This window comes from Miniopterus schreibersii, assembly GCF_964146895.1.
Source record: "Miniopterus schreibersii genome assembly, chromosome: 9".
Lineage (NCBI taxonomy): Eukaryota > Metazoa > Chordata > Mammalia > Chiroptera > Miniopteridae > Miniopterus > Miniopterus schreibersii.
Genome location: NC_138118.1, coordinates 76,579,883 through 76,606,599, shown reverse-complemented (window position 1 = coordinate 76,606,599; position 26,717 = coordinate 76,579,883). Strand labels below are relative to the sequence as shown.

General features: G+C 45.5%; 1 protein-coding gene across 1 annotated transcript in view; it reads right to left on the bottom strand.

Annotated features, from left to right (window-relative positions):
- CHN2 (chimerin 2) overlaps positions 1–26,717 on the bottom strand; it is a 201,877-nt gene that overhangs the window by 66,148 nt on the left and 109,012 nt on the right. Inside the window, exons 2-3 of the mRNA XM_081146780.1 lie at positions 20,145–20,183; positions 12,577–12,632 (exon numbers count right to left, since the gene is read on the bottom strand). Coding sequence (XP_081002906.1) covers positions 12,577–12,632; positions 20,145–20,183 — 95 coding nt within the window. The remainder of the gene's footprint in view (positions 1–12,576; positions 12,633–20,144; positions 20,184–26,717) is intronic.

Sequence of the window (26,717 nt, the reverse complement as noted above, 5' to 3'; positions counted from 1 at the left end):
GATCCTAAAGCTTGGGCCCGTAACCATTACACTCTACTACCCAGAGGTGCATCCTGGATCCCCGGAGATGTCCCATTCCACATCCCCTTCCCTAAGCCCCTGAGTGTTCAACTTTCCTTCCAGAGAATTTCTTCATAGCCTTCCCATCAGCCTCGGTTTCATTGTGTGTGTTTTTTGTGTTTTTTTTTGTTTTGTTTTGTTTTTACTGAAGTTAGCTAGATTTGCTTTCTGTTGTTCACAATGGAGTCCTAAGTGATATTCCCATTAAGTCCCAACCTCCAAGGCTGCAGCCAGGGTGGCTGTGAGGTTTAGCACACTCCATAGAGGACTCTGACATACAGCCGGGACTGGGAACCACGACTTTGGGCAGCAGTTCCAAAACACAGAGAGGATGGACACCTTTCTAGGAGCTGGGGACACCTTCCTAGGGCCTCTGCATGGCTTTTGATCCACTCTCACAGTAGGCCCCCAGAAACACCCAAAAGCCTAGCGACGGGCAGCACTCGCCTCTCCAGCTGGCCCGGATCACCTTCCCGGCAGCTCCCGTTGACCCAGGCTTCATTGCGACATCTCCCCTGGCACCGGGTCCTTGGCTCCAGGCGCTGGCTCCCACCACACACCTCAGGCCCTCCTTGTTTGGACAACACAATTAGATGTACTGCTCTGGCTCTGCCCTGGCACTTTCTTGCCTAGCGTTTTGTAATCATCCTCTGGCATCCTGAAGCCACAGCTCCAGGTACAATGGCCCTTTCCTCCCACTGAGCCAAACCGCACAGAGGCTATAGTGCATGGTGCCCGGCTGGCTTCCCTCCAGGTAGGAGAATCAACCCTGCTGACACTTCCTATAGACAGGCACCTTATTTCTAAAAAAATCCACAGAAAGGAATCAAAATCCAGAATTTAATCATGGACAGAAATTTTATCTTACTATCTAACTCATATCCCTGTTGCTTCAAAATACACCTTTGCCCTTTCTTTGGTCTTCAGTGCAAATGAGCAGCTCAGGATATTCTCTTGGGACAAGGTTTCCACTATTCAAAGGCATCTCTGTGCCACCTGGTCGCCTGGTCTTCCTCACACGACACAACCCCTGTTGCCTTTTCACACAGGGCCTACTTTCCAACCCCTAACTCATCTGCAGGGCTCTCCTTGGAAGCCCCTTTCAATTCTCCACGCGCCCCTGAGGCCCAAAGGGCTCGGAGTCCCCAACAGAATTGGACCAAATCAAGGGAAGACGAACGCTGCTGTTCAGTTTCTAGGGCACAGAAGGATGGGGTGAGTACACTCATTTAATTCCTCACTCGTGTTAGTAAATCCCTTCCTTTAAAGCTCAGCAGTATTTGGGTTGAGTGATACCCTACACTTCAGAAAAGGCAGAGCACCCCACATTCTTGTCTCTCGCCCCAGGGCTTCCTTCCTCCCTCCTTCTAGAAACGTAAGAGATTCACATGTATGTGATCAGTGCAAGTACTCAAATGTCTGTTCACACTGACGGATAAGATTAACCTACCGAAAGAAAAGGGAAAGGGAATGGAACGTGGAGGATGGTAGGAATGAAAGGCTGTCTAGAGAAATGGTCTCCATCGTTTTTGCCTTGTAGCCTCCTGTGAATCCTTTACACGTACTTTTTACCTCCCCAATCCCCTCTCCCCGGTGAAATGTTAATACTACAGGTAAACTGTATATCTGTTTATGTGCTATATGTATATCTGTGATTGACTCATTAAATGAGTACGATTTTTTTTTGCCTGCCCCTCAAGAACCAATTCCCTAGCCAGGGGGGCAATGTTGCTGCCAGCGAGAGCTCAGTGTCTGGCGGGACCGTCCTGGCTTTCAGGATGCTGTGACACGCACTCCCCCGCCAGGCAGGTGAGGTATGTATCTGCCTCCTTCCTACAGATGAGAAAGCTGCGGTTCAGAGGGGTAAATGCATTTGCTCAGTCCTACTCAGGGCTGGCGGCAGATTTGGGGTTCTGACACTGTAAGATGCACAATCCTGCTCTCTGTTCTTTAAAAACACTGTCTAATTTAGCAGTTCTGTAACAGGCACCCGCCCCCCCCCAAGATAATGCCCAACATGGTAACAAATAAGAGTGAAAGCACCTTGTTAATGTTTGTCTCTGTTCTCAAGTTATTTTCCTGATAAATTATTCCTTGTTAAAAAATTCTTGATCTAGCCTTACGGTGCTTCCAGTAGCACTGACACTGAGACACCCTCCGGCCACTTGGGGCTGTGCACCCAAGAGGTGGTTTTTGTTCCCTGGGCCAGAGTGCATCCTGTCATCGCTCTTTTTTTTTTTTTAATTGATTTTTAGAGAGAGAGGAAGGGAGAGGGGGAGAGAGAGAAACATTGATGTGAGAGGGAAATATTGATCAGCTGCCTCCTGCACGCCCCCTACTGGGGATTGAGCCCGCAACCCGGGCATGTGCCCTGACCAAGAACGGAACCGGCAACCTTTTGGCTCATGGGATGACACCCGACCAACTGAGCCACACCGGCCAGGGCCCACCCTTGATCTTCTTACACAAGCAATCTTTGCTTTTTCTTCTTGACATTTCATTATGAATTTTTTCATCCAGCAGAAAGGAAAGACTTTTACAGCAAACACCCATATCCACACCACCCAGATTCTGTAACACTTACTACGCTTGCTTTATGGAATAACTACTTATTCATCCCTCGAACCAACTTGTTTTTGGAGGTATTTCCTAGTTAGTTTCAGACATAGCACTCTTTTCCCCAAATGCTTCAGCATGCAGATCATTCATCTGAATTCAATACCGTGTAGATTGTTACGAGGAGAGTAACATCAGCCTTGTTCTTGAAGTTAAAGAAAGCGAGCTTAGCTTATGTTCAGATAGTGTTCCCAAGTAAACAGATCCTATCCACCTCTTTAACGTCCTGCTGATGGTGGGCGATGCCACCTTTTCCCACAGGCCACCGTTTCTTGACAGGGAGAAAGTGACCATCACAAAGCAGCTGAAAGAACACACTTGCTCAGCTCAGTGTAACTGCCTTGGCCTCTTTCACCCATTTACTTGTGTTCAACACAAAGGCCAAAACATTTCTCAAAATGGCTTCAGATCAAATTCATCCTAAATTAAAGGACTAAAATTCCTTTGTTCCCCTAACATTTATATAGTGCTTTCAAAAAGGTAAAGATTAAAGACCAAGTCTTCCAATATGTAAGTGGCAGGCACTGTCCTGAGAGCTCTGCATGTATTAACTGATTCTCCAAAGTTACTTCTAGTGCAAAATGTTTGCCAGCAAACATTTTCTGGCAAGGGCTAGGTAGTAAATACAGGGTGGGCGAAAGGAGATGTAGAGTTGTTCATATGGAAAATATTAAAACAAATAATGAAAGCACAAGAATAAGCTGTGCTTTGTGTACTCAGAACTGTACACCTACTTTAGACTTTGAGGACCTATATATCTCAAGTATTCAACTTGCGGTAGGAGCATGAAAGCAGCCACAGACAATACCTAAAGGGATGAACATTGCTCTAATAAAACTTTATCCACAAAAATAGTCGGCAGGCTGTGGTTTGTCAATGCCTGAGCTGGACTAAGAAACGCTAGAGTCCACTCTTGAAAATCAGTCTCAGGACATCTTATAGTTAGCACAGGACCAAGAGCTCGCCAGTGCTTCAAACAAACACCTTTTAATTGAATGGTGGGTCGAACCACATCTTTGTGTTCGTGCCTTTCCATCTCTTACTGCGCCCGGAGAAGACAATCATTAATTTTTAATCTATGGCCTAATGATGCCAACTTAAGAAATCAAAATGAACTAAGGCAGAAAGTGGTTGGGCTATACTGTGGCACACCGGAGACCACTAAAGCGCTAGGGATCTGACCTGCATCCTTGAACGGGAAGGCGTTTCTGAAGCATCATTAAGCATGGTCCTTGGGCAGTCATGGCATCCTGAGGGCCACACCAGAGCAAAGGGACAACCAGAACAGTGTAAATACAGGCTTGATAGATATGCCAGGGAGATACAAGAACAGTTCATCAAACAATCGATGTGTAATTACCTAGAAGGACACAAGATGCTGGATGGCAACCAGTATGCCTTTATCGGGCTGTGCTGAGGCTATTTAATTTCCTCCCACATTATATGGGGAGATGACACTGGCCATGTAAATAAGAAAGAAGAGACACCATTGCTAAAGCAAAGCTTGCTGTTTTGTCCAACAAGACAGGGAGATTCTGTGTATTAGAGCTAATATCAAGAGAGACTATGATTTGTGAAAGGACACAGGCAAAGGTGATTGATTTCCAATGGCTCAGTCAGTGTCGGCCTGGAGAAAATGAGGGAAGGGTAGACTGAGGCAAGGAGGCAGGACCAGGAGAGGATCTGGGCTGGCCTGGCTTTTATTAGCAAATTGGCCACTTATAATACTGAACTGAGAAAAATGCTCACTAAGCACACAGCTGATCCACTGAATGAAGAGACGGTCACTTGGAAAACAGAAATAGATTTTAAAGTATTCCCTACATAATGACAATGGATCAGATATTTTTATTAATGCAAAGGTCCTTTAAAAGGTCCAAAGTAAATCTAGCAAGAATATGTGAACAAGATAAGGAGAACCTCTTTAAAAAGGTGGAGTTCATCATAGCACATACCGAGTATGAACGAACATGAGTATGAATCATCCTGGAATGGAATTTGAATACTTTTGTTAATAAGTAATGCAAACACAACACTAAGAAGTCTAACAAATTGGAAGGTGGGAGTAGGAAACCAGGATAAATTAAGCGCTGACCATACTTGTATAAGGATTCATAGTTGGCTCTGCAACGTACGAGGGTGTGGGAAAGCCAGACACAGCAAAGAAGGAAATCGAAGGCAAAGAATTTGTGAAGAGTGGAAAATAGCATCTAGGAGGAAGTACATCTACAGAAATGTACTAGGCGACTATGGGGTGACTTGGCATTTACTGTGAAGTCCATGAAAAGTCCAGTACAGCACTGGGCAAACAGGAGTCAGAGCGTCTAAATTCTTCTGCCCCAGGGCACAGGGAAGGGACTGGGAAGCAGAAGCAGAAGCAGAAGCAGGAGTGAGAACAGTGGTTACACAGTGGTCCTCATACTCAGGCAAGGGGCAGGATCACCTGCAGGGCTTCCTAACGGGTACCCACATTCTTGGGCACCCCACTCTGAGTGTGTGATTTAGCAGGTCTGGGTGGGCCAGAGACTCTGCATCTCTGATGAGTTCCCAGGCGATGCTATAGCTGCTGGTCCCAGAAGCACATTTTGAGAACCAGCCGGTTAGAAGCCCAGTCCTGGATTCGCTCTGGGCTTGACTCCAGCTCTACCTGCCCGGTGCTACTTGTCTCATTTTCTCTTGTAAAACAAGAGGGATGACAATCCCCGTGGGACTGCTGTGAAGAATAACACATGGAAACCTCCAACCCAGTGCCCAGGGCACACGAGTATTCCCTATGTGTTAGTTCTCATTACAATGAAAAGGCTGAAGACACGTAGATAATTAGGCAGCATCACTCGGTACTCAGATTAAAACTGGGTGGTCTGAGATTGCACCACCCACATTTGACCGGTAGAAAGTCAAGTCAAGGTTACAACTCTGTTTTTAGGCGTCTCACTGCTCCGTCAGCCAGGCCACAGCACCCAAGGAGACACGGCTTGTCGGGGGTGAAGTCAATCTGCTTTTATCAGCATTATTTCTGTTAGTGTTTAACCAGGTGAGTAAAAGGCGAAGCACGTCTTTAAAACCTCACTAGTGCGTCCAGCGCTGTGCACCTGTTTCTTTTCCCAGATGGTCCTGGCCACACCTGCAATTTTACTGGACCTGACCTCTGTGTCACAGAGCAGACATACTGCGGATACCAAATAGCAGTCACCGTGGGAATGCAGTATTTGCTTCCTGTTTGGATGTGTGAGGCTGACCTCCTCTCAACCATCCTGCCCCCCCATCGCTGAGTGATGGAGTCTTGGGTGATGGCTGTCAGAGGCCAGGTAAGGATAGCAGAGGGTGTGTTGTAATCCACGATGCTATTGGTGGTTCTTTTTTTTTCTAAAACTAACTGCACAATGCATTAGTTCATCTCTAGCAATTATATAAAGAAATATACATTTTCAAGTTAGATTTTGAGAAATAAAAATTAAAAAAGATTCTCAAGAAATTTTACTTTGCCCCTCACTGTTTAATCTCCCCTCCAGTTTCCTTATGCTGCTTCAAGAAGACGCCTTCCACTTCTGCTTCAACTTCGGCTTCAGCATGTACACTGGTCCTTGGTGGCCCTCCAAGTTCAGGCTGTCTGTCCCTTGACCCAGAGCCCCCGAGCCTTTGAATTCTAAAGCAGCTTGTCCTCAGGGGCCCTTACCCACTGCGCACGGGATCACCCTGGACGTGACTAAACATTTTCTAGGTGCAAACATGCAAAGTCTATATGACATTAAAAGCTGTTCCGAGTATTCCAAAGAGAGCGAATTCTTTTTTGGAGGGTTATGTATTTTGATAGGTCACAGCACTGGTCAACAAGAGAGTAAAATAAAAGCACAAACCTTTTCTTTAGAGAAAGAAAAACTCATGTGTCTAAACTTTTTTCTCTCACACTGGTTTTACTAGCTTTTCCTCCTTAGTACACAGTAGGTTTACAACCCAAGCAAGTCTAGCTTGGGACAAAGAAAACAGTCTGGTTGCATTAGGAAGTGAGATGACATCCTGGGAGAAATACTGATGGGAAAGCCATCAATAGGTTGTGTCAATATTAAGGGGGAAAAAAAAGACCAGTGGAGAAAGACTACAATAAAGAGAAATATTTCTTACGGGGGAAGAAATAGCCTTCTGCTTACTACACATGGAAGCCAATTAGAAAGCAATGGGATTGATTTTTGTTTGAGGCTTGCAGTCGATTTCATCACTTCAGAGACATATTATGTCTCGATATCTAGAATCAGCAGAGTTTTCATGTTCTCCCCAATGCACATTTGTTTAAAAACATTTACTTTCAATGAAAAAAGGGGAGGATTGTAGAATAGTAGAAATCTCCCCTGAGTTTACTTTACTTTATTTTTTAATTGAATTTATTGGGGTAACATCAGTTAATAAAATTATATGGGTTCCAGGGGTACAATTCTATAATACATCATCTGTATATTGTATTGCGTGTTCACCACCCCAAGTCAAGAGTTTATTTTAAATCTGAGATTCAAAATGTACTGAGTTAATTGAAAATGATACAGTCCATCACTATGGCTTGCTAAGATCTCCTAGACATGCCTACAGCCACATGACTACAAGGCTGTGGGGTCTAGCTATGGCGAATCAACATTTCTAAACCATAAAGATACAATGAAATGCTCTCATAGGCTTAAGAGAACAGTTTTTACAAGTAAAGGTAGAAGAGAATGACATGGGTAGATATTAGGAAAGCCAAAAACAAGAGAAAATGCACAGGAAGGTGGGCGGCATTTAAAATGGTATTTAGAAAATGAATACAATTTGCTAGGAGGTAAAATAAGATATTACTGCAACTTAAGATAGGCCACTATCATATGTACTTGGCTTAACCTCTGACAATAAAAAAAAAAATGCTGGCTCTGCTAGAATCCTCACTTCTACAGTTCACGTCTGCATTAAAATAAAATAAAAAAAGCATTTCCAAAGAAGATTATTCTACAGCAAAGGAGGGAGAAATGAATCTGTATAAAATGGAGGGTGATTTAAAATAATTGTATGCAATTCATTTCTCTTTTTTGAAATTGCCTTTTATAATGTTCACTGCAGCAATTTCAAATAAGAAAGGCAAATGACACCAAATCATTTACAGTCACAGAATGTCTACTTCTTGTACACGCTTTAGGTGACTCTAGTGGGACTTGACTTGACAATAGCCATGCAAGTGAATCTTGATGTTTGGCCTTCCCAAAAGGCCAAACAGAAATCTAGAATATTCCAGGAAAAAAAATATTAGTCTGTGCTTAAGTCAGAAGCTAATCTGCCCAAAGCCCAGCTCACTGGCCTAATAACAGCATTGAGTAAATCTGATCTGCTATTGTACCAGTTTGAGAATTGTAAATTTCTTATGTCCTTTTTGGCGTCATTTTACCATATCATTTCACGGTACCGATTGCTCACTGCTGCTTGGCACTGTGCTCGATGCCAGGGAAGGAAGTACCTACGACTAGGACTGATGAAGTCTCTGGAGTGTATTCTCCTAAAGGGAGATGTATGAGCAACAAGTAAACAATTAAATGTGACAAGGAAGTATATTAGAGAGTGTTTTGAGCACTATAAACAAAATACCCAGGGTGATACCACAGAAGAGATCTGTAGGTGCTACTTTTGTGGGGTTCAGGGAGGGCTTCTGCTCTTAGGTGAGATTTGATCTGGAACCTGGCCAGGCAGAAAACTGCACGACAGAAATTCCAGGCCAAGAGCAAATGCAAAGGCCCTGAGGTAGCAGCGCTGTGGTTTGTTTGCTGAGTAAGATCAGAAGTTAGTGGGGCCGGAAGGCAGCACACTGAGAAGAAAGGCACAGTCAGGGCAGCAGCAAATAAAGGCAGGAGCCACCCATGGCTCAGTCACAGCGAGAGGTCTTGCGTTTGTTTGAAGAGCAATGGCAACTGCTTTTTAAACAAACTGTTGGATTTATATCGAACCATGATGATCTGGGCTCCTGTTTGGTGAATGGAGCGTGTGTGAATGTGAGCTGCAGGGTAAGTGCCAAGAGTGGAAGCAGAGAAACGAGGCAAGAGACTGTGACCTGCGATAATCCAGGCAAGAAACGATCACGGCCCAGCCCGCAGGACAGTCAGGGATGCAGGAGGGCGGGCCGACGCCAGGTATACTTGGAGGTCAAGGCGATGAGTGCTAAGAGAGAAGGGGGAGGGGAGGGAAGAGAGGCGTCTAGGTTTCTGAAGTTAGGGTCCTTTAATGGAGTGGGTCCTGTTTTATTTTGAACATCAGGCTGGCGGCGGCCCGTGGGACATCTCCATGACGAGGTCAAGCAGACAGATGGAGCGAGGTGCTCGGAGCTCAGGGGAGAGGTCTTAGGTAGAGAAACAAACTGGGGAGTCCACATTTTGCACGGTTCCTGGCGGACCACCCAGACACACACGTGGTAATTCATAAATGCTTACGAGATGACTGATTGATAACTGATGAAAAGGGCAAGCGAGAACTTTGCATCCTGGAAGAGGTTTGAACGTCTTGGCAAGCAGCACTCAGGAAATGCCAGGGGAGTGCCAGGGGAGTGCCAGGTGCCGCGGCTGCTCCGTCAGCACGCACTCACGGCGACGGACCTCAAGGAAGCAACGGGCTGCTACGTCAGGGACTGACCCGCCTGCCTGCTTCGGCGCCAGGGCCCCTGTCCGGCTCCCTGTGCCTTCTGTTCCCCAACCTCAGCATCTTTTCTCCTGGTGGCTTAACGCCCGAGCCAGCGTCTCGCTTTGTCCTTGATCACCGCCTGTTTGTCCTTACATTCAGAAAACCCTGTCGCTGCTCTGCCTCTGTCCTCAGCGACCGTCTCGGAACCTGTTCCTCACGGGTGTCTGAATCTGCTGTGACTCATGAACACCGAGTACCTGTCAGGGGCCAGGCGTCGTTCTCAATGCTTGACATGTATATTCCATTTGTAGCACCCTGCGGAGTCGGTGTCTGCCCTCGGGGGACCTTAATCCCTCTGAGACAGTAAGAGCCTGGCTCTGTCAGGGGCCGGGAAGGGCTGGAGAAAGGGTTCAGAGCAAGGCCTGCTCTGTGCGGTGCTCCCTGCCTGCTTTGCAGTCTCGCTGGCTTTTGCCTCCTGAGTCAGTCTGTACCCTGACTCACCTAGTTCCCCGGTGAAGCCCATTAGGTGGTTGGAAGCTGTGGACAGCACCAAGCATTCGAATGAGGCTGGCAGGTGCCTGTGCCCTGGGGCGACAGTGTCCCTCTCTCTGTGACTGCAGACTCACTTGGGGCCCTGGTGTGGTCATTTCTTACATTCAACGGGAGGATTCAAATCGGAGAGAGGCACATAGCCCGGGAGGTTGTTAGTCATCAGAGAAACAAAGAGATTGGGCATACTGGAGTGGCACAGCCGGGCAGGCTTGCCGGGGGCAGGACAGGGGCTGAGGACCACAGCGGGGGGCGCAGGACTGTGCATAAAAGGAAACCGTGGACCCTTAATAGCTGGCTAAGGGGTGAGATGGCAAAGACATAGAAAAGAAATAGCCCCTCTGGCTGTATGTAAATGTGTTAATAAGGCTTCAATCTCCCTGGCCACACACTCAAACCAAAGGCTTTCTGTCTTCATTAGGTGGGTGTGTGACAAGGCAGAGAGACGGTCCCTCAGACACCATCTGCGGCAGGATCGATGCTTTCACGGATGTCCAAGGGGGAGGTCGTGCCTTTGCCTGAAGGAGGCCGAGCGACCTGGGCAGGAGTTGTCTGCAGTTAATGTCACACAGGATGACAAAGGGAACCGAAGCCGCTCCTGCCAGCACTCATCTAAGCAGCGCCTGTTCTTCTAGAACTCTCGACCCTTTATCGCCCGACAACTGCCTGGCGGGATGGGCCCCTCGCTGCCTGCCGGGGAAATGAAGCTGATGGATACCCTCTTCAGGGCCATTTTCACGGCAGAAATGGGACATGGAATTTCTAGAGGCAAGCGACCTATGACTCTATCATCAACCAGGCATAACTTGTTAATGAATCACACTGATAAAGGCCGAAAGGTGGAAAGCTTGGTTTAAAAGACAGACAAGAGAATAAAAAAGCTGCACATACGTCATGTGCAAGGACATGGCTGGGGCCCACAGCTCTGCTCGGCTAAGGTGTCGGCGGCATTTCTCTCCAATGCAAGTGCAGCACTGAAGAGAGAGGAGGCGGCCCTCAGCCCGCTGGGTGTCTGAAGCTTCAACTGAACCCCAGGGAGAGCTGCTGTGAAGCTAATGTGAACCCACCCGTTTCCACTGCAGCTTTACACCTGCTCATGGGACGACTGACGTGGTCCCAAGGATTCTGAGAAACAAAGAATCACTCTCTAGCTCTCTCTCTCCATCCCTCCTCCTGTCCCTCTCCCTCTCTCTTTTACACACACACACACACACACACACATGGAGGTAAAATCTTAAACACATTTTTACTACCATACATCATGATTTCATTCTTTTTCAATAGGACACTCAAATGACCCAGAGCCAGTTCTTTGCTGCATTCCCAGCATCTAGATCGAAGTCAGGCAGAGCAGGCTGTCCATGCAGATTTGTTGAATAAATGAACAAACGGACATTTCCTCTACCCTTAGGATTTAGTCAGTTCCCAACCTTGCCTGGACACTTTTTATTTATACTCCCACTTACAAACACTCTTTTCATGGAGGCATACAGTTCCCTACACATGGCTCTATTTCTTCTGATGGAGAAATACTAACTGTAAAGTAGGACTGAAGGAATGTTTAGCAGGTTGTTTCTTAAATCTCCCCCAAACACTCTACTTAAAGCATCTCATTAAATGGCTGTATTATTTTCTTCCTTGGCTACTGGTGAGTAACTAAGGCCAGCGGTCAGAGGGCGAGTGACCGGCCAGGCCAGGCCACCGGATAAAGACGGAGCTCATCCTGAAGGTTTCCTTAGGGTCACGCATTTCTTCCTCTCAAGCTGTAATCCTCAGATGAGAATGTTTGCTCTGCATTAAAATTCAGATTACCCAATGAACTTTAATGCCCTTCAACACAAGTAAAATTTTATGTAGAGACATTTATTAACTAGTGACAGTTGGCTCCGGGTGCGGGTACCTAAGCCTGGGTGGGACAGGTTCCAGAGCAGAGCGGGCCAGTCTGCCGAGAGGGACTGATGCGCAAGCATGAGTCTCAGTGCTGGAACCGGAGCCCCCGCCCCTACCAAGCACGAGGCCGATGCAACCCTTTTAAAGATATCTGCCACTCTACGTTTCATCAAAGTCACAATCAGCAAAGTAAGTGTCTGAAGGGACCTTTGTTTGAAGGATATTAGTCTGGCTGCTAAAGAAGCTGGTCAATATAAAAATAGAAAAGAAAGCCCGAGTCTTGCCTTTCGAATCCTGCTGGCATCCCAGATGATGTGAGACTGATTAGTGAGTGAGACGGGGGCAGTTCTGGGGGCTTGTCAGTGTTTTTATGAGTCTACATATTGCTCAAGCTTATCTCCGAGAACAAAGACACAGTCACTTTTCTTGTAGAGATTTAAAAAAGATGTCCAGTCAGTGTAACAAAGCATAAAGGTTTGCTAAATATGGGTGTCAAGAGTACCCAGAGATTTATTACCCTCAGTCTTGCCTCTGTTGGAAGCATTCCATAATAAAAAATGATAAAGGAATCAAAATAGCAGGAACAAGGGAAACAACCAAAATACATGTTATAAAGGCCGCTGCAATGGTTAAAACCGTGAGATATTTGATTCCAAGTTAGTATTTTTAAAATAACACCTGTCTTCGAAGTATAGATTAAGATGTTAAATTTGGTGACACTGTACCAAACGTTAATAGAAATCAACTCCCAAGAAACCCGAAAGCCCTCCAATATCAACCTAGTGCTGACAATTCATCATATTTAACAAGACATATTGGAAATAGCTGAGTACTGACCTCTCCAGGACAAACGATCCTCTTGGGACGAGGGGCCTCTTGCTGTAACTGATACACTGCCAAAAACAACAACAGGAGAAGTTAATTATAATTCAAAAATGGCAACACAAACCAACATGCCTTCAAACAGTTCCACCTGAGTACATCTCCAAAACGGCAAATATTTCAAACAAAAAACCAAAGAGGAGACAGGCCCGTTTTTACACTGAATAAAGTCAGATCATTTATATGGAAATTAGTTGCTGCGAATATAAACTGGCAAAATTGATTTTTTCATTCTTATAAGGCCAATTTAGTTTCCTAATTGTTACTGGCATTGTTCATTTTATGGCATTCTTGGAAGACTAGATAAAACTAAAATTCCTCTGACTATTTTAAAGATGAAATTCTACTTGTGTCTAAGTAGCAAGATCATATATTAATAGGATTCCTGAATTTAAATGCTGATGGCTCCTGACATGCCAGGGAAAGCCTGGCCTGAGAAAGGAGTGTTGTTCTCTGAAATGGTACAGTTATGGACAAAGACACAGCTGATTCTGTGAGCGACTAGAGAACCGACTCATTGCTTTTTTTATGAGGTTCATTCCTGCCCTGCCTAGCACCACGGATTCTTGTCTGTCTGACAATTTCCCACCCATTGTCGTTCCTTTTTCTTGGTCCCTTTCATATCTTAAATAATAATAACTCTCTTATATCCTGATTTAGAGACAGACTTTCAGACTTGGACATAGAGGAAAGCAGGTAATTAAATAGAAAATACAATTTATCAGACTATTCTTTGTGATTTTTTTCAGACTGTAACATGAATTTCTGCTGCTCAGCTAGTCTGGTTATTTCCTTTAGAGGGAAGCTGCCCTACGCAGGTGCCTATGGGTTCTACTTCCATGAAAACAGAAGTTGAAAACAAACATAGTTGATGTTATCCTTCAGGACCTTGAGAGGGAAGAATTAATTTTAGGTGGAATAAAGCTTTGAAAAGTTAAAACTTGATCACTGAAAGCCTAGAAAATCCAATAACATAAGCAGAAATTCCTGATTTATTCTTAGGTCTAAAAAGAGAAAAGAAAATTTAATTGAAGGGCAGGTGATTATGTGGAAAGAGGGATGGAACCTAGTTTGTAATTACGGCTCCCCAGTGCCTTCAGCTCAACGTGGCCACCTTCTTTCCTAATGAAGCACAGACTGCCCAAATTCAGCATGGCGAGGAACCTATAAGACTATTCAGAATAATAGAAGCTGCCATTTTCTGGATACCTACTATGTGCCAGACACCTTTACCCACATCTTCTCACTTACTCTTCCCCCCAAAACTTCCAAGGTAACTGTTATGCCTCCTCTCCTCTCCCTGATAAAGTAGTCAAGATGCCAAGCTTTGAACAAGCGCAGTTCACACAGATGATATGAGGAAATCAAAATGTAAAGGCCAGTTTCTAGATTCCAAGCTCTGTATTTTTTTAGCCTTACCCACTATTCCCTAAAGCAGAGAGTGGAGGGATCCCAAGGGGGGGCTGCTTGCATTAGAATCTCCAGGGAGCTGTTATAAAAATACAGATTCCCAGAATCCCTCGTCCCTGGCAATGCTCACTCTGCAGCCTGGCTCGGGCCCTGACATGCTCTTTTCAAAGCTGCGGGGAGGTCCCAGTGCACAGCCAGGAGCGGGGGCCACTGCCCCGTGCCTCCCTGAAGGAAGGGTCCGAGTGGGGCCTGGGGGGCAGGGAAGCGAGAGAGGACAGTACAGTAGGTGGACACACAGGGGACGGTAAAAGTGTGAGTTAAGCCAACACCGGTGGAAACGCACGTCGGTGAGCTGATTGCAGAAGAGAGCCAACGGGGCTTGATGACAAGCTTTGCGACTGAGAGACTGAGAGGCCACTAACAATCACCTGGACAGTTCGTCTCCTGCGTCCACAGGCAAAGCCCGTAGCTGTGTCCTCTAGAGGCCCTCTGAGATTTAATACAGAGAAATGCTGTAGCTCACCGGTCTCACAGCCAGAAATAGTCCAACCCGGGGGCGATTTTGACAGGGTCCCTGCAAAACCTTCAAGCCAGGGACGCCACCTCTCCCTCCTGGTCCCTGAGCACTGCAATCAGTAACCAATCTCCGTGTCTCAGTGAGCAGGTCTCAGGATCCACAGATATGCTCGGTGCTGTTCCAAGCAGCAGACACCGGCAAACAGGCAAGAAGCCCGCCTGCCATCTGGATTATGTGTCTCTATAAAGACAACGAGACGGCAACCAATGGCAATGGTCGCCATATAAGATAATGGGGCCCTAAAACCTATCTTGGCTTCGAGGGAGGGCCCAGTCCCTGGTTTTCAAGGTTAGCTGTAACAAAACAAACAGCTGTGGAAAATCTCTGAGGCACATTTCATAAAACTGAAATGCCACGTAGTCTTAAAGAGTTGCTTCTAGAATTTTCTTTGTTCAACAAATACATTTCACAAGCAAAATGCAATACTGCATGTCACTTCTTGGGTGGTTCTATGGGCTAGGAGAAAATAAGATGGAATTTGCTTTACTGCAATATTCCCATTATGTTCCAGGCACTGCCCAGCCCTGGGCCCGCTGCGGCCTATGAGAGAACTCTCAGCACTGGAATAAACTGTCTGGTGAACATGGGGTGGGGGGGTCACGGAGGAATGTGAAGGTGAAAAGGGGGGTCCCCTGCTCCCCAAGAAACCAGGAGCAGGTTGAGGAATGCAGAGCTCACTGACAAAATGTTCTACTTTCTCTTCAATGAGAAAACTCGACTTACCCTCTTCTGGTAACAGAATCAACCCAGTCCCTGGGAATGCTAATGACAGCCCGTGGCCTGGGTGACGATGAAGCCCAGTCTAGACCCACTGTCTCCAAAGAGACCCTGTGGGGACATCCTCCAACAGTCCCTTGTTTCTAAAGAAGGCACGTGGACCCAGGAGTTGAACCTGATCACTTGATCATGAGGCTGAGCCCGTATCACCCTGCTCACTGCCCGTCTTCCCAGTTTTCATGGAAAAAACTCATGGGTGTGAGTAAAAAACAGATGCTTCAGATGTCCTCTTGGCTCATCCCCCCTCCAGCCTGCTGTGTGAAGGCCCTGCCTCGCCAACAGAATGTCCGGTCTTAAAGGGGGTTGAGCTGTTTCCTGTCTAGTGGCCGGTGGAAAGCCCGAGGGGGAGGCTGTGTCCACTGGGACCAGGGGTCTCAGGTAGTAGCGTCCCCAAGAAGCACCTGTGGGGTGTGATAAATCGCAGATCCTTCCCCCCGGATTCTGATCTCCAGGGCAGGGCTGAGGAATAGTGATTATAAATATTCTCCCCAGGGGGGTCTGATGCAGGGGTGTGGACCAGGGTTTTGAGGTTCCAAACTCCTCTTCAGAAAAACAGGCACAAGCTCTAACTGCTTGACCTGCTACCCAGGAGAGCGGCCTCCGAGAGCCCTCAGCTGCACCATCCGCCGCTTAATTGACACTTGGCCTTTTAAAAAATAAAAGCTTTTGAAGTATACCCATGGTGGTTGGCTTTTGAACTTGTCTGATTAAGGCACACAGTTCATACAGTTCTGGCTGAAAATTTAGAATGTGGCTATTTCTTTTTTTTTTTTTTTAAAAAGCAAACTTGAAAATAGCTTTTCTCTTTGAGGATTGAAACCAATAGCTTTCTTCTCAGTTATTTCATTATTTGGGGGTTTGGTTTTGCGAATGAAGAGCTAGCTGCAGATACATGATACTCTGGAACAAGATTATTCACATGGAAACAGCCTAGAAAGTGACAGCATTGACTTCTAAGAAAGGGAGGGGAGCAGAGAAGGCAGGAACTTGAGGGACATCCTGGTTCTTTGAGTCAAGACCCAGTCTTGTCCATACTTGTGGCCTCACAGCTCCAAGCCCACTGTCTGGCTTAAGGCAAAGACTTAATATGCAGTTGCTGAAAGAATGATGAATGAATGAATGAACGAACAATCTACTCTATATCAAATATTGAGAGCTGATTTCTAAGGTTCCTTACTCTCTTAAATTTCTAAGTCAGACATTTGTGGTCCTCTCCGCAGCATCCATGTCCATCTTCCCTGTTCCAACAGTACTCCAGATTTTCCAGTCATGTGGATCATACGGGACTGATCTCTCCCTGAGTTCGACTGGTTTAGGGCAGGGAGCACATCCCAGCTCTGACTACAGCGATGGAGTCAGGATTGGTCTCAGGTCAGTCAGGGCCGAGGCCTAATGCCAACAGTCTGCTTGAGGAGTGAAGAAAGCAGACTGTATCTCCACCTGCTGCTCTTTAATAAGAGTGGTCGCCCTGGTGCCGTTGGTGGCTCTTGGGGATCACAAAGGAAGGGCCTACTAATAGTGGAGCCAAACCTAGGAAAGTTGCACCAAGAAAGTAAGAAAGACACACCGGGTTCTGGTCATGTCCTTTGAGTGGCAGGAAAAAAACATGTCTGAAGCCAGTTTTGTCCAGACTTTTTGCTGAAGTCAATCGTATTGAGTGGAATAGTCTGTTACTTGCAACCAAGAGCATTGCAATTAGCATTAAAACTTAGGAATAGCTTCTTAAAGTGGATCATTAGGAAGTAGACTAATTTTCTTTTAGGAAAAATTTCATGTTTGGGGCTAATGCTTCATAATAAGAATCTGATATCAGATACGTCAAAGTTATGCCAATAATAGGTGATGGATGAAAGCAAAGACATACTGACATACTTCTAAGATCATAGCAAATCATCAATTTTTAAACAAAGTCCTATAATATGGCAAAGATGTACTGCATCCAGTAAATATATGAGACATCTCAAAGTACCAAATAATTGCCTGAGATTAAAAAAAATATGTGTGATGAAAAAATGTGGATTCCATAAATAATATGCAAATGAGTTCGATATTGATATTTAAAATTAATCTCTCAAACAATGGTTTGTGAGTATTTTAAAGAGAAAGCCTTGGTGATTCCTGACGTTCAGAATGTGTTTACCAAGAAGTTACTTAAAACAAAACAAATTTCATGTTCCAATAGGTTTGTTGGACTTTCAGATCAGAAAACTGCTACAGTTTCAGCATATTTGGAGATTAGAAAGTATCCCATGCAGTTCTGCCAGGCCCTCAGATTCCTTCCTGTATTTATTCTTCAAGACCCACATGCAAAGTTAACCTCTGCTATAAAGTCCTCTCTAACCCCAGGAGGCAGAGGAATAGTTTATTATTACTATTTGCATTTGCATTTAAGTTAAGTGGTTCACATCTGTCTCTTTTACTAGACTGTATATTGGAGGAAAGTATGGACACATTTTATTCATTGCTGATCCCTAATACTTATCCTGACATTCAGAAGGTGCTCACAGCATGTTCACTGGAAGACCAAATGAGTGGGAAATATAATGTTGGAAATAAGATGGAGTAGCATGAGCTCGGGAATAATTTTGGGTGAATTAATAAGTGGTCCATCACCCAAATCCAAACAATTCATGGATCCAGGACAAATGAAAGAGAGTTCCTTCTCAGCAGCGCTCTGTAGGCCTTTGGTCAATGGGTTTTGATGCTGTGGATGGCACTGCTGATGACACACTCGCCTTGGTTCTGGAATCCCACATCTTTAGACACCCTCGAATAGAGCCTGAATGACTATTAGTGGGGTGAAATAAAGAGGAACTTCTTATATGTCGCTAGCTTTACATTAAATGGCCTCAACTACCCCTTCTGCATCTAAAGTTTTATGATTCTAGAGCAAATAAAAACCCAACTTGGTGAGATCAAAAAATCAAACTTAAAAAACACTAAGGTAAAAGGTGATATTGTGAACATGCCATTATTAACGCCTTTTCTAGCTTCCTGCGGACATAGAAGTGTTTTTAAGAGCTATATTGGGAGGCCCAAGGTCTCTTCTCAAAAGGTGAAATGAAATTGAGCCGATGCCATCTTTTCGCTTCAGTAAAGCTCTCTGAGGTGGCATTCACTCAGCAAATATTTATTGGGCAGTTAATGTATGCAAGGCAGTGCACAAGGCAGTGCAAGGCATGGGGCACCCAATACCTCTCGCTACAGATATTTTGTTGATTTATTGTCAGAGCACTTCACACTCCATTAGGAAACAAACAAACAAAAAACATCCAATTACTAAGTCATTAGCACTGGCTTTTAAAACAGAAGATCAGAATGCAGAACAGGAGGTCGGAAGGGCCCTTGGAGACCCAGCACCAGCCCTTTATTTCACAGATGGAAGAACAGATGCATGTAAGAAAGAATGAGATGCCTGTGGATACGCTGGTGTGAAAAGAGAAAGACAAGATATTTGTGAAGTGAAACAAGCGAGCTGAAGGACACCCGTGTAGCATAAACCGGTTTTTACAAGGGAGAAGCGACAGAAACAAAAATGCCTTAATATTGGGCCTGTGTATTTTAAATTCTGGGGAGGGTATGTCTTCCACAATGGACAGGGTCAGCCACCGGGGAAGCGGGGTAGAATATGGGGAGAGGGTTGGCTTGTGGATCACGGGGCATTTTTACACTCAGCTTTATGTATGTCTGTAATGTTTCTCTTTTATGTAGTTTTGTATTGCTTTTGTAGCGAATACATACATACATAGGTATATGCATATATGTGTGTCTTGTATATGTATATACTTATTTATATATATATATACATATATATGTGTGTGTATATATATATATATATATATATACACATATGCATATGATTTAAAAAAAAAACAAAAAAAGTCATGGAAGCTGGCAGGCTGTGGGTCAGGCTTGCTCCTGGGTTCCACTCTGAGTGCCGCTCCAAGGCTTTTTGGAAAACCTCTGCCAAGTCACAGAGCCTCCCCGAGCTGTGGTTTCCGTGTATGAATGAAACGGGGCGACAATGGCACCGGTCGCTCAGGGCTGGGTGAGAACTTGAGAGTTCAGGCACGTAGCCCATGCAGTAGCCGGCCCGCGCGGGTCTCCACGGGCAGGAGAAACAACGGCAACATCAATAACAGGAGTAAGAAGGCCTTTTTTTATTGCTGTTTAGCAGCAGGGCCTGAACAAGGACCTGTGTCCCCGGCTGTCTGCGCGGTGGGCTTCCCGCGGCCACGCTCCTTTCCTCTCTTCTAGAGAAGCACTCAGCCGGGGAGATGATACCGGGAACAAGACCGTGAGCCTGAGGTGGTGCTGGCTGGCTGCCTTCGCGGGGGACAGCTGCGTGGGGACCGATGATCGGACAATGACCTGTGTCTAAGGAGTCACCCTTCGTGACCAAACGCGATTCTTTGCTCTCTGTTCATTTGTGGTAAATGTCATAGGATTTTAGGGCCACATGATATTGGCCAAGAACACAATTCAAGGAACGCACACATTTACCCTGGCAGAGCAACTGTGGGGGGGGAAAAAAGAAAGAAAACTCTAAATCGAAGGCATCTGTTTCTAAGCATTCCTGGGGTCGGGGCCCAGGGAGAGTGGCTTTTGCAGACTCTCTGAGCAATATCGCTCCTGGGTGGAAAAAAGGGGCTTGGGTCCCGGCCAGGCGACGGGACTCTGGCGGCACGGGACCCAGGGCCGGGTGGCCCCCACGGCAGGCCTGCCACAGACCTGCGAGGGCCTCGTTTCAGGTACTCACGGTACGACTTCCATATGGGAGGCTGGTATTCTTCAGCATCTGGAATGAAAAGAAAGTGATCCACCGTCAGCATGACCTGCAAACTGTCACCACGCGTCTCCTCTGGGGGAGCGACAGCCTGTCAGCAGCGCTTGCCCTGGGCCTCGGGGGCCCCTCCCCGCCTTTCTGGGCGCTTCCAGGCACAAGAGACAAAATGTGCTCGGCCACCCCAGGGGACCCAACACTGCCTCCTTCAGATCACTCACCGTGACAGAATCAATGGCTCAACCACTTTCAGGGAGCCCAGTAAATCAAAAAAGGTTTCTAAAGCCATTAACTCGACTGTACCCTCTCGTAATCCCTTCAAACACTGTTTACTTAACTTGGCATAAGAAACATATAATTTATCTCACAGTTTCCAATCAGACCTTTGCCCATGGATTAGGACTTGAGGGCAGGACGCAAAGTGGCAAGTACGTTAAATATCGAATCTGGGAGGTTGTGTGACTCAACCAGCTCCGAGAAGCCCGCGTGTGACAGTGGAGACACCGACGAGGTGACCCGAATCCCGTCCTCTCCTTGAACTGACTTCAATAGGGGACGCAGGAGATTTCCAGAAAACCTCTCCGCAAGCAGTGCCAGAGCGAGAGTCATGGGGGAAACGGAGAGGGCGCAGCTGCCGTCCGTCAGCCGGACAGACAGACGGCGGAAGACGGTCTGCTGGCTCAGCTGGCCCGACAGTCCCCGCTGAGCGGGGGACCGTCCGAGCTCCCTGCCTTCGCCCCCCGCCCTCCCGGGGCATCGCACAGCCACCCTTACGCTGTCCTTGTGCCACGGTCGCACACGAGCTTCACGCAAAGGGAGAGAGCTCTTCTACCCTCAGGCATAAGATAATTTGAGAATTTTTTTCCCCTCCTGAGAAACAAATATGTGAATTATAAATAAAACCTAACTCAAGAGTGATGAGCGTTCCCAAATGCTACTCAATTACACACGTGTAGCTTAAATTAAACTCCTCCACAATTAATACCTTGCTCTCTGGGGCCACCCTCTCACAGAGGCAGCTAAATGCCTCCGAAGGTAGTTTGACTCAAATAAATCTGTACTGTGAGGCCTGCACGGTCGGAAACCTACTGCTGGGGGATCAGCCAGACACCCCCCCCCCCACACACACATACACGTACAGGGCATCAAACTTAGTTAGCTAATAAAAGAGAAACTCTTAATACTTTTGTGAAAGTAGGAGAACACTGTCTTAAAATAGTGAGCTTTCAACCTATAAAAGCAATTCATCTCATCCTGTGTGTTACACAGGCCAATTTTAATGGGTTAACACGAGTGTTTGCTTGTAAAGAATAGTCTAAGAAAATAAATTAAGTTGCCAAGTTGACAGTAAAAGTCTAGAGGTATCCATACAATGTCACCTTACCGGAAAGACAGATCTGATATGTTAAAATGTTGATGGCACCTTCAAAAACATTTTTCAAAGATAAAGATCCACACACACACACACACACACGTCGAACTGCATAGAAATAGAAATCCCTGAGATGCCGTTTACCCGAAGCTGTAATGTCTTGCTATTTTGGATGAGATTTATTGCACGAGGCAAGCACAACTCCTAACCAAGAGCGGTCAAAACCTCGAGCGCGACTTGCCGCACACCGAGGCGAGTTCCCCCCAATAAGCAGCAGTCTCCTCTACGCAGGTTTTAAAATACAGTTCAGACGCTCCACTCGGATCTCCTAAGGTCCCCTCGCCCAAAGTCAGAAGTTCAGGTTAGACGACCCGTCACTGTCCACGTCAGTCCTGCTGTCCTCTGAAAAACCTAGACCCCTGCTTCATCGGAAACGCTGGCTCCTAACTTTCTAGTTTTCGGTTAGGCTGCCCTGCACGCAAACAATGATCGCTTTCCAGCTGCTGCTCCCTGGCAGCTTAACAGAGGTGGAGAAAGCTGCCTACAGAGGCTGGAGAATATAACTCTCCTGCTTAAAACCCTCCAGTGTCTGCCCTCTGCATTTGGAATAAAGTATAACACCATACTGTGCCCTCCAAGGCCCCGTGTCATCTGGGCCTGGCCCCCCTCTTGACTCCATCGCTCACATTTTCGCCTTTTGCATTGAGCATCCAACCACCCTGCCCTCCTCTCTGATCCTAGAACAAGACATGCTCTTTCGAGGCCCCATCTTTGCTCCTGTGGACCCTCCATAGATCTCTGCAAGGCTGACATGCTCCGTCGTGTGGGGCTCAGCTCAAATGTCACCTCTAGGGGGGGACTTCCCTGTCATTTTGTGTAAAGCAGACTTCCCCAACCCCAGTGCCTCCCCGTCATAGCACTTGCTACCATCTGAAATTACTTATTGATTTGTCGACTTGTTATGACCGGTCCCATCCCACTGTAACCCAAACTTCATATACGCAGGAATTTTGCCTCATGTGCTTGTCTCTTAGGGTTATTGTGGGAATTACGTGAGATGATGTATATAAAGCTCTTGGGACAGCACCTGGCAAATAGCAAGTTCTCAACGAAGCCTCACGACTGTTGTCGTTGTTACATCACCCGGTCTTGGCTCCTGCCAGGTGAGCTCATGCTCTGGTCTTCTCTCCCTTGACTGCAGCCAATGACTATCCCTACTCTTGCCTCCAGATCTGGAGCCTATAATTAAGCTCCAGTGCTGTTGCCATGGAAGGTTTTTCTTTCCCATAAAAGAATTCAAAGTGAGAGGCCATTTGTCATGCTTCAGTGGAACAACTGTAATTACCTTGGTCTTGGAGACACATTTCCCAAACCACTAAAGCGCACTGTTAGGAGGCCTTGGTCAAGGGACAAGGCACAGAGTATTTTGAATATGTTGAAACATATCTTTAGCCCTGCCCCACCAACATGTACATTTGCCCCAATTTCACACAAAATTTTTCAAAAAAATCTAGTTTACCCTTGGAGAGCCTGACACTTCATTTTTTTTAAAAAAAACCTGGAATAGGTTTTCTAGGTCATTTAGTTCACCCTCCTCAATGGGCAAATAGGGAAATAAAATGCAGCTGGTTAAGCAGCTTTCTTAAGGTCATAAAACAAGAGGAGGGAGCTCTGCCTGCCAGGCTTCCCACCCAGCAGTCGCCCTGGCCAGGCGGGCCACCCTTATTTCCATACACTGAAATCAAGAAAAAAGTATGTGACGGATTTGTTATTTCAACTCCCGTGAAGCTTAAAAGAAAAAATAAAATGGAGGGAAAAGAAGAGAATACATGCAGGAAAAGCTGACATGGAGTCAAATTAACAGCACCCGCTCCACATGTACCCCTCTAACGGTTACAGCCCAGGAGACTCCAGCTCCTCCAGGGGTACTGATGACGTCAGGCCTGATGCTTCCATTAAGCACTTGAGAGAAATGCGTATAATGCAGAAGGAAGGGAGAGGAGGTGGAAAGAAGCTCCACGTTCTAAGAAAATAATGGTCATTGAATCCAGAAGAGAGCTACATACTTTTTGAAAGAAACAATAAATGTTAAGTGTTAAAACGGCTTAGAAAAGATGTTGCTTAAAAATATAGACTAATATGGACCCAAACTTGAAAAAATTGTAAACTCTCTGACTCAGCAATTCTATCCATGGGAATTCAATCTAAGGTTGTCACGGAACACGTGAACAAATAAGAACTTCTTAATATATACATATAAAATGAATATATGAACAAGCTGTTCATTGCTGCTTTGTGTATAACAGTGGATCTCATAGCCATTAAAAAAGAGAGTGATTAAATATTATATACTATATCCATGAAGATGATGGTGTGTGGTCAAGAGCATGGCCTCCAGAGCCAGATTGTCTAGGTTCAAAACCTAGCTCTGTCACTCCTTAGCTGTATGATCTTAGGCAAGATATCTCATCAATCTGTGCCTCAGTTTTTTTTACCTATAAAATGGGAGCAATTAAAGTACCCAACATAGAGCATGCTTTGAGGATAGAATAGGTTAATATATATAAAATAGTTAGTCTGGCATGTAGTAAACTCTGTTATTTATATTATCAATCTTTAATGACATAGAAAATATTCATGCTATATTAGGTATTAAAGAAATCAGGTTACAAAACGATGACATAAAATCCCATTTTAAGAAAAGATAAATATTTATATACATAGAAACGATCTACAAGGCCATAAACCCAATTACTAATAGGCGCTATGCCTGACAGGGAAAATAGAAGTGAGTTCTAGTTTTTCCTCTTTGCTCACCTGCATTTTAAAATTTTCTGTTCATATTGTTTTATAAAAATTAAAATGAATGAAAAATAAGTAAACGGGAACGCTAGGTAGTTTATTTTTCTAAAATATGTTTTTATTGATTTTCTTAGAGAGAGAAACACCGATCGGTTGCCTCCCCTATGCACCCTGACAGGAAGTGCCCTGACTGGGAACTGAACTGGCAACCTTTAGGTACATGGGATGGCGCTCCACCAACTGAGCCACGCCAGCCAGGGGGGTAGTTTCTTTTCTTTTTCTTTTCTTTTTTTTAACATGCTGACTAAATAAATCACCATCTTAAAAGTAAAAAGTAAAAATACCCAACAAAAATAATTCTTACAATAACACATGTAGCACGTACAGTGTTAGTGCAGGAAGAGGTGCGGAAAACAAGAGGAAACACAGGGCTTGGTGTCTGTAGCAAAATGCCATCCTGGATTCCCTCGGCCCTCTTTTAAAAATTCTTTGAAATAAGCATTAATGAGAAACTCTAAGCAGGCTGGGGAGCAGGTACCTCCTCTCACCAAAGAGGGGTAAAGGGAAGAAAGACAGAAATGCTCAGCAAATGATCAAAACTTTATAAAAATGGGTCATAAGACCACTCACATAAAAGAATCCATAACAAATCTGAACATATCAAACAAAAAGAAATGTTAAGTTCAGGTGAAAACCTGGAAGCAACCTGAGCAAAAGCTATGTGCTGAAGGGTCAGCCCTGAGAAGACAGAGCTGCCGTTCGGAACTGTGGGGGATGGAGAATCCTGGGGGCAGGACATGGAAAAGCTCTTTAGTGTCTGACACTCAGCGGACGGAAGGGGCAAGAGCATGGCAAAAAAAGCAAGAGCATGACAAAAATAATTTCTCTGTTGTTTTTACTAAACATAAAAGATGCACTAAATGTTGAAAAACTGAAAAAGCCCAACTAAAAAATGTATGTTTTAGAAAATCCCCAGCCTCGGGGGGGGGGGGGGAGCCCACCATTAATAGATTTATGTGACTCCTTCCAGATTTTGTTCTATAAATGACTAGAATAAAAATTTGTCAAAATGGCCTCATAATCATATATACTGTTCTGTAATATGCTTTTGAATGGAATGATATTTCTTAGGCATGGAAAATGTGAGTACACGTAGACTTGTGTTGTTGTTTTAAACTGTGGCTTGGTCTCCCATTGTATAAATATACCAAAATGCATTTAATTCATTTATGTAATAATTTCCAACTGAGAGACATTTAGGCAATTTTCAACTTTTGGAAACTATGCTGCAATGACATGTTACATGTGTAATATAGACCCTGGGAAGTTGAACAGCTGGGTGAAGGGTCTGTGCATTTTTTTACTTTAAAAGCTATTGTTAAAATGGCCTTTGAAAAGATGCATCAGTTGGGCCTCTCAGCAATGTAGAAGCAAGCCTGTGGCTCCCCACTCCCACCAACACTGGCTATTATCAAAATACAGTTGAATTTCTGGTGCCCATAAGACTGACTAGCAAACACACAGCTAGACTAAGTGTGCACTCGCAGGGTGGCAAATGGAAGCGTGGAGGCTCCTGAGAGTGAAAGGTGGGGACACATGACCTTGGAGTGAGGTGAGAACCCCCCAGGCCCCTGCAGTTGTGAGGCTGCAGCTGGGAGAGGCTCCATTCTTCTGGACATTTCTTTCTTTCTTGTGTCGATTTGCTGGAACCACCTGAGGAGCAAGTGTAAAGGAATTTGGGGACTGATTAATGAAGCAAAACTAGAGAATGCCGCGCTACGCTTGGGTAAGTGACAACCAAACGGGAAATACCTGTCAACAGTAAGGAGAGCCAGGTCCCTCCGCCTGGCTCAGCTGAGTATGGCTAGATGAACGGAAAAACACAGCCAGAGCTTTGCAAAATGAGACGAGTGAAAGATTCACCGCCTCAGAGAATGATCTACCAAGGACGTTGGAGATGACCCGTCTTGAAAAATATTTGAAACAAAGCTGCATATATCGCACCGCAGGGATAATCTGGGGAATGGGCGTAAGGACTGGGTCCCTCCTCTGCCATCCCTTCTCTGGAGGAGCCAGGTCTCTGCTGTCACTTTTGATTAACTGATGTACACATTTGCAAATGGGCTGCAGTTTGTGGTCTTTTTCCAGGGAAGTTGGGTGGAAAGAGGTTTTCAGTCAGGCAAGGGACAACTCCACAAGGAGGTGACAGCTCAGGATATGCTGGGTGATTACCTTAAGGGGCCCAAAGGGTTGGAATCCAAATGAAAGCAAGCAACCACAGCACGAGCAGCATGCTGCGTTTGTGCACTCGCTGCCATGTGTCCCTGACACACACGTACGCTCCAGCTCGGGTCTTCAGAAGTATGGGAGGGGCT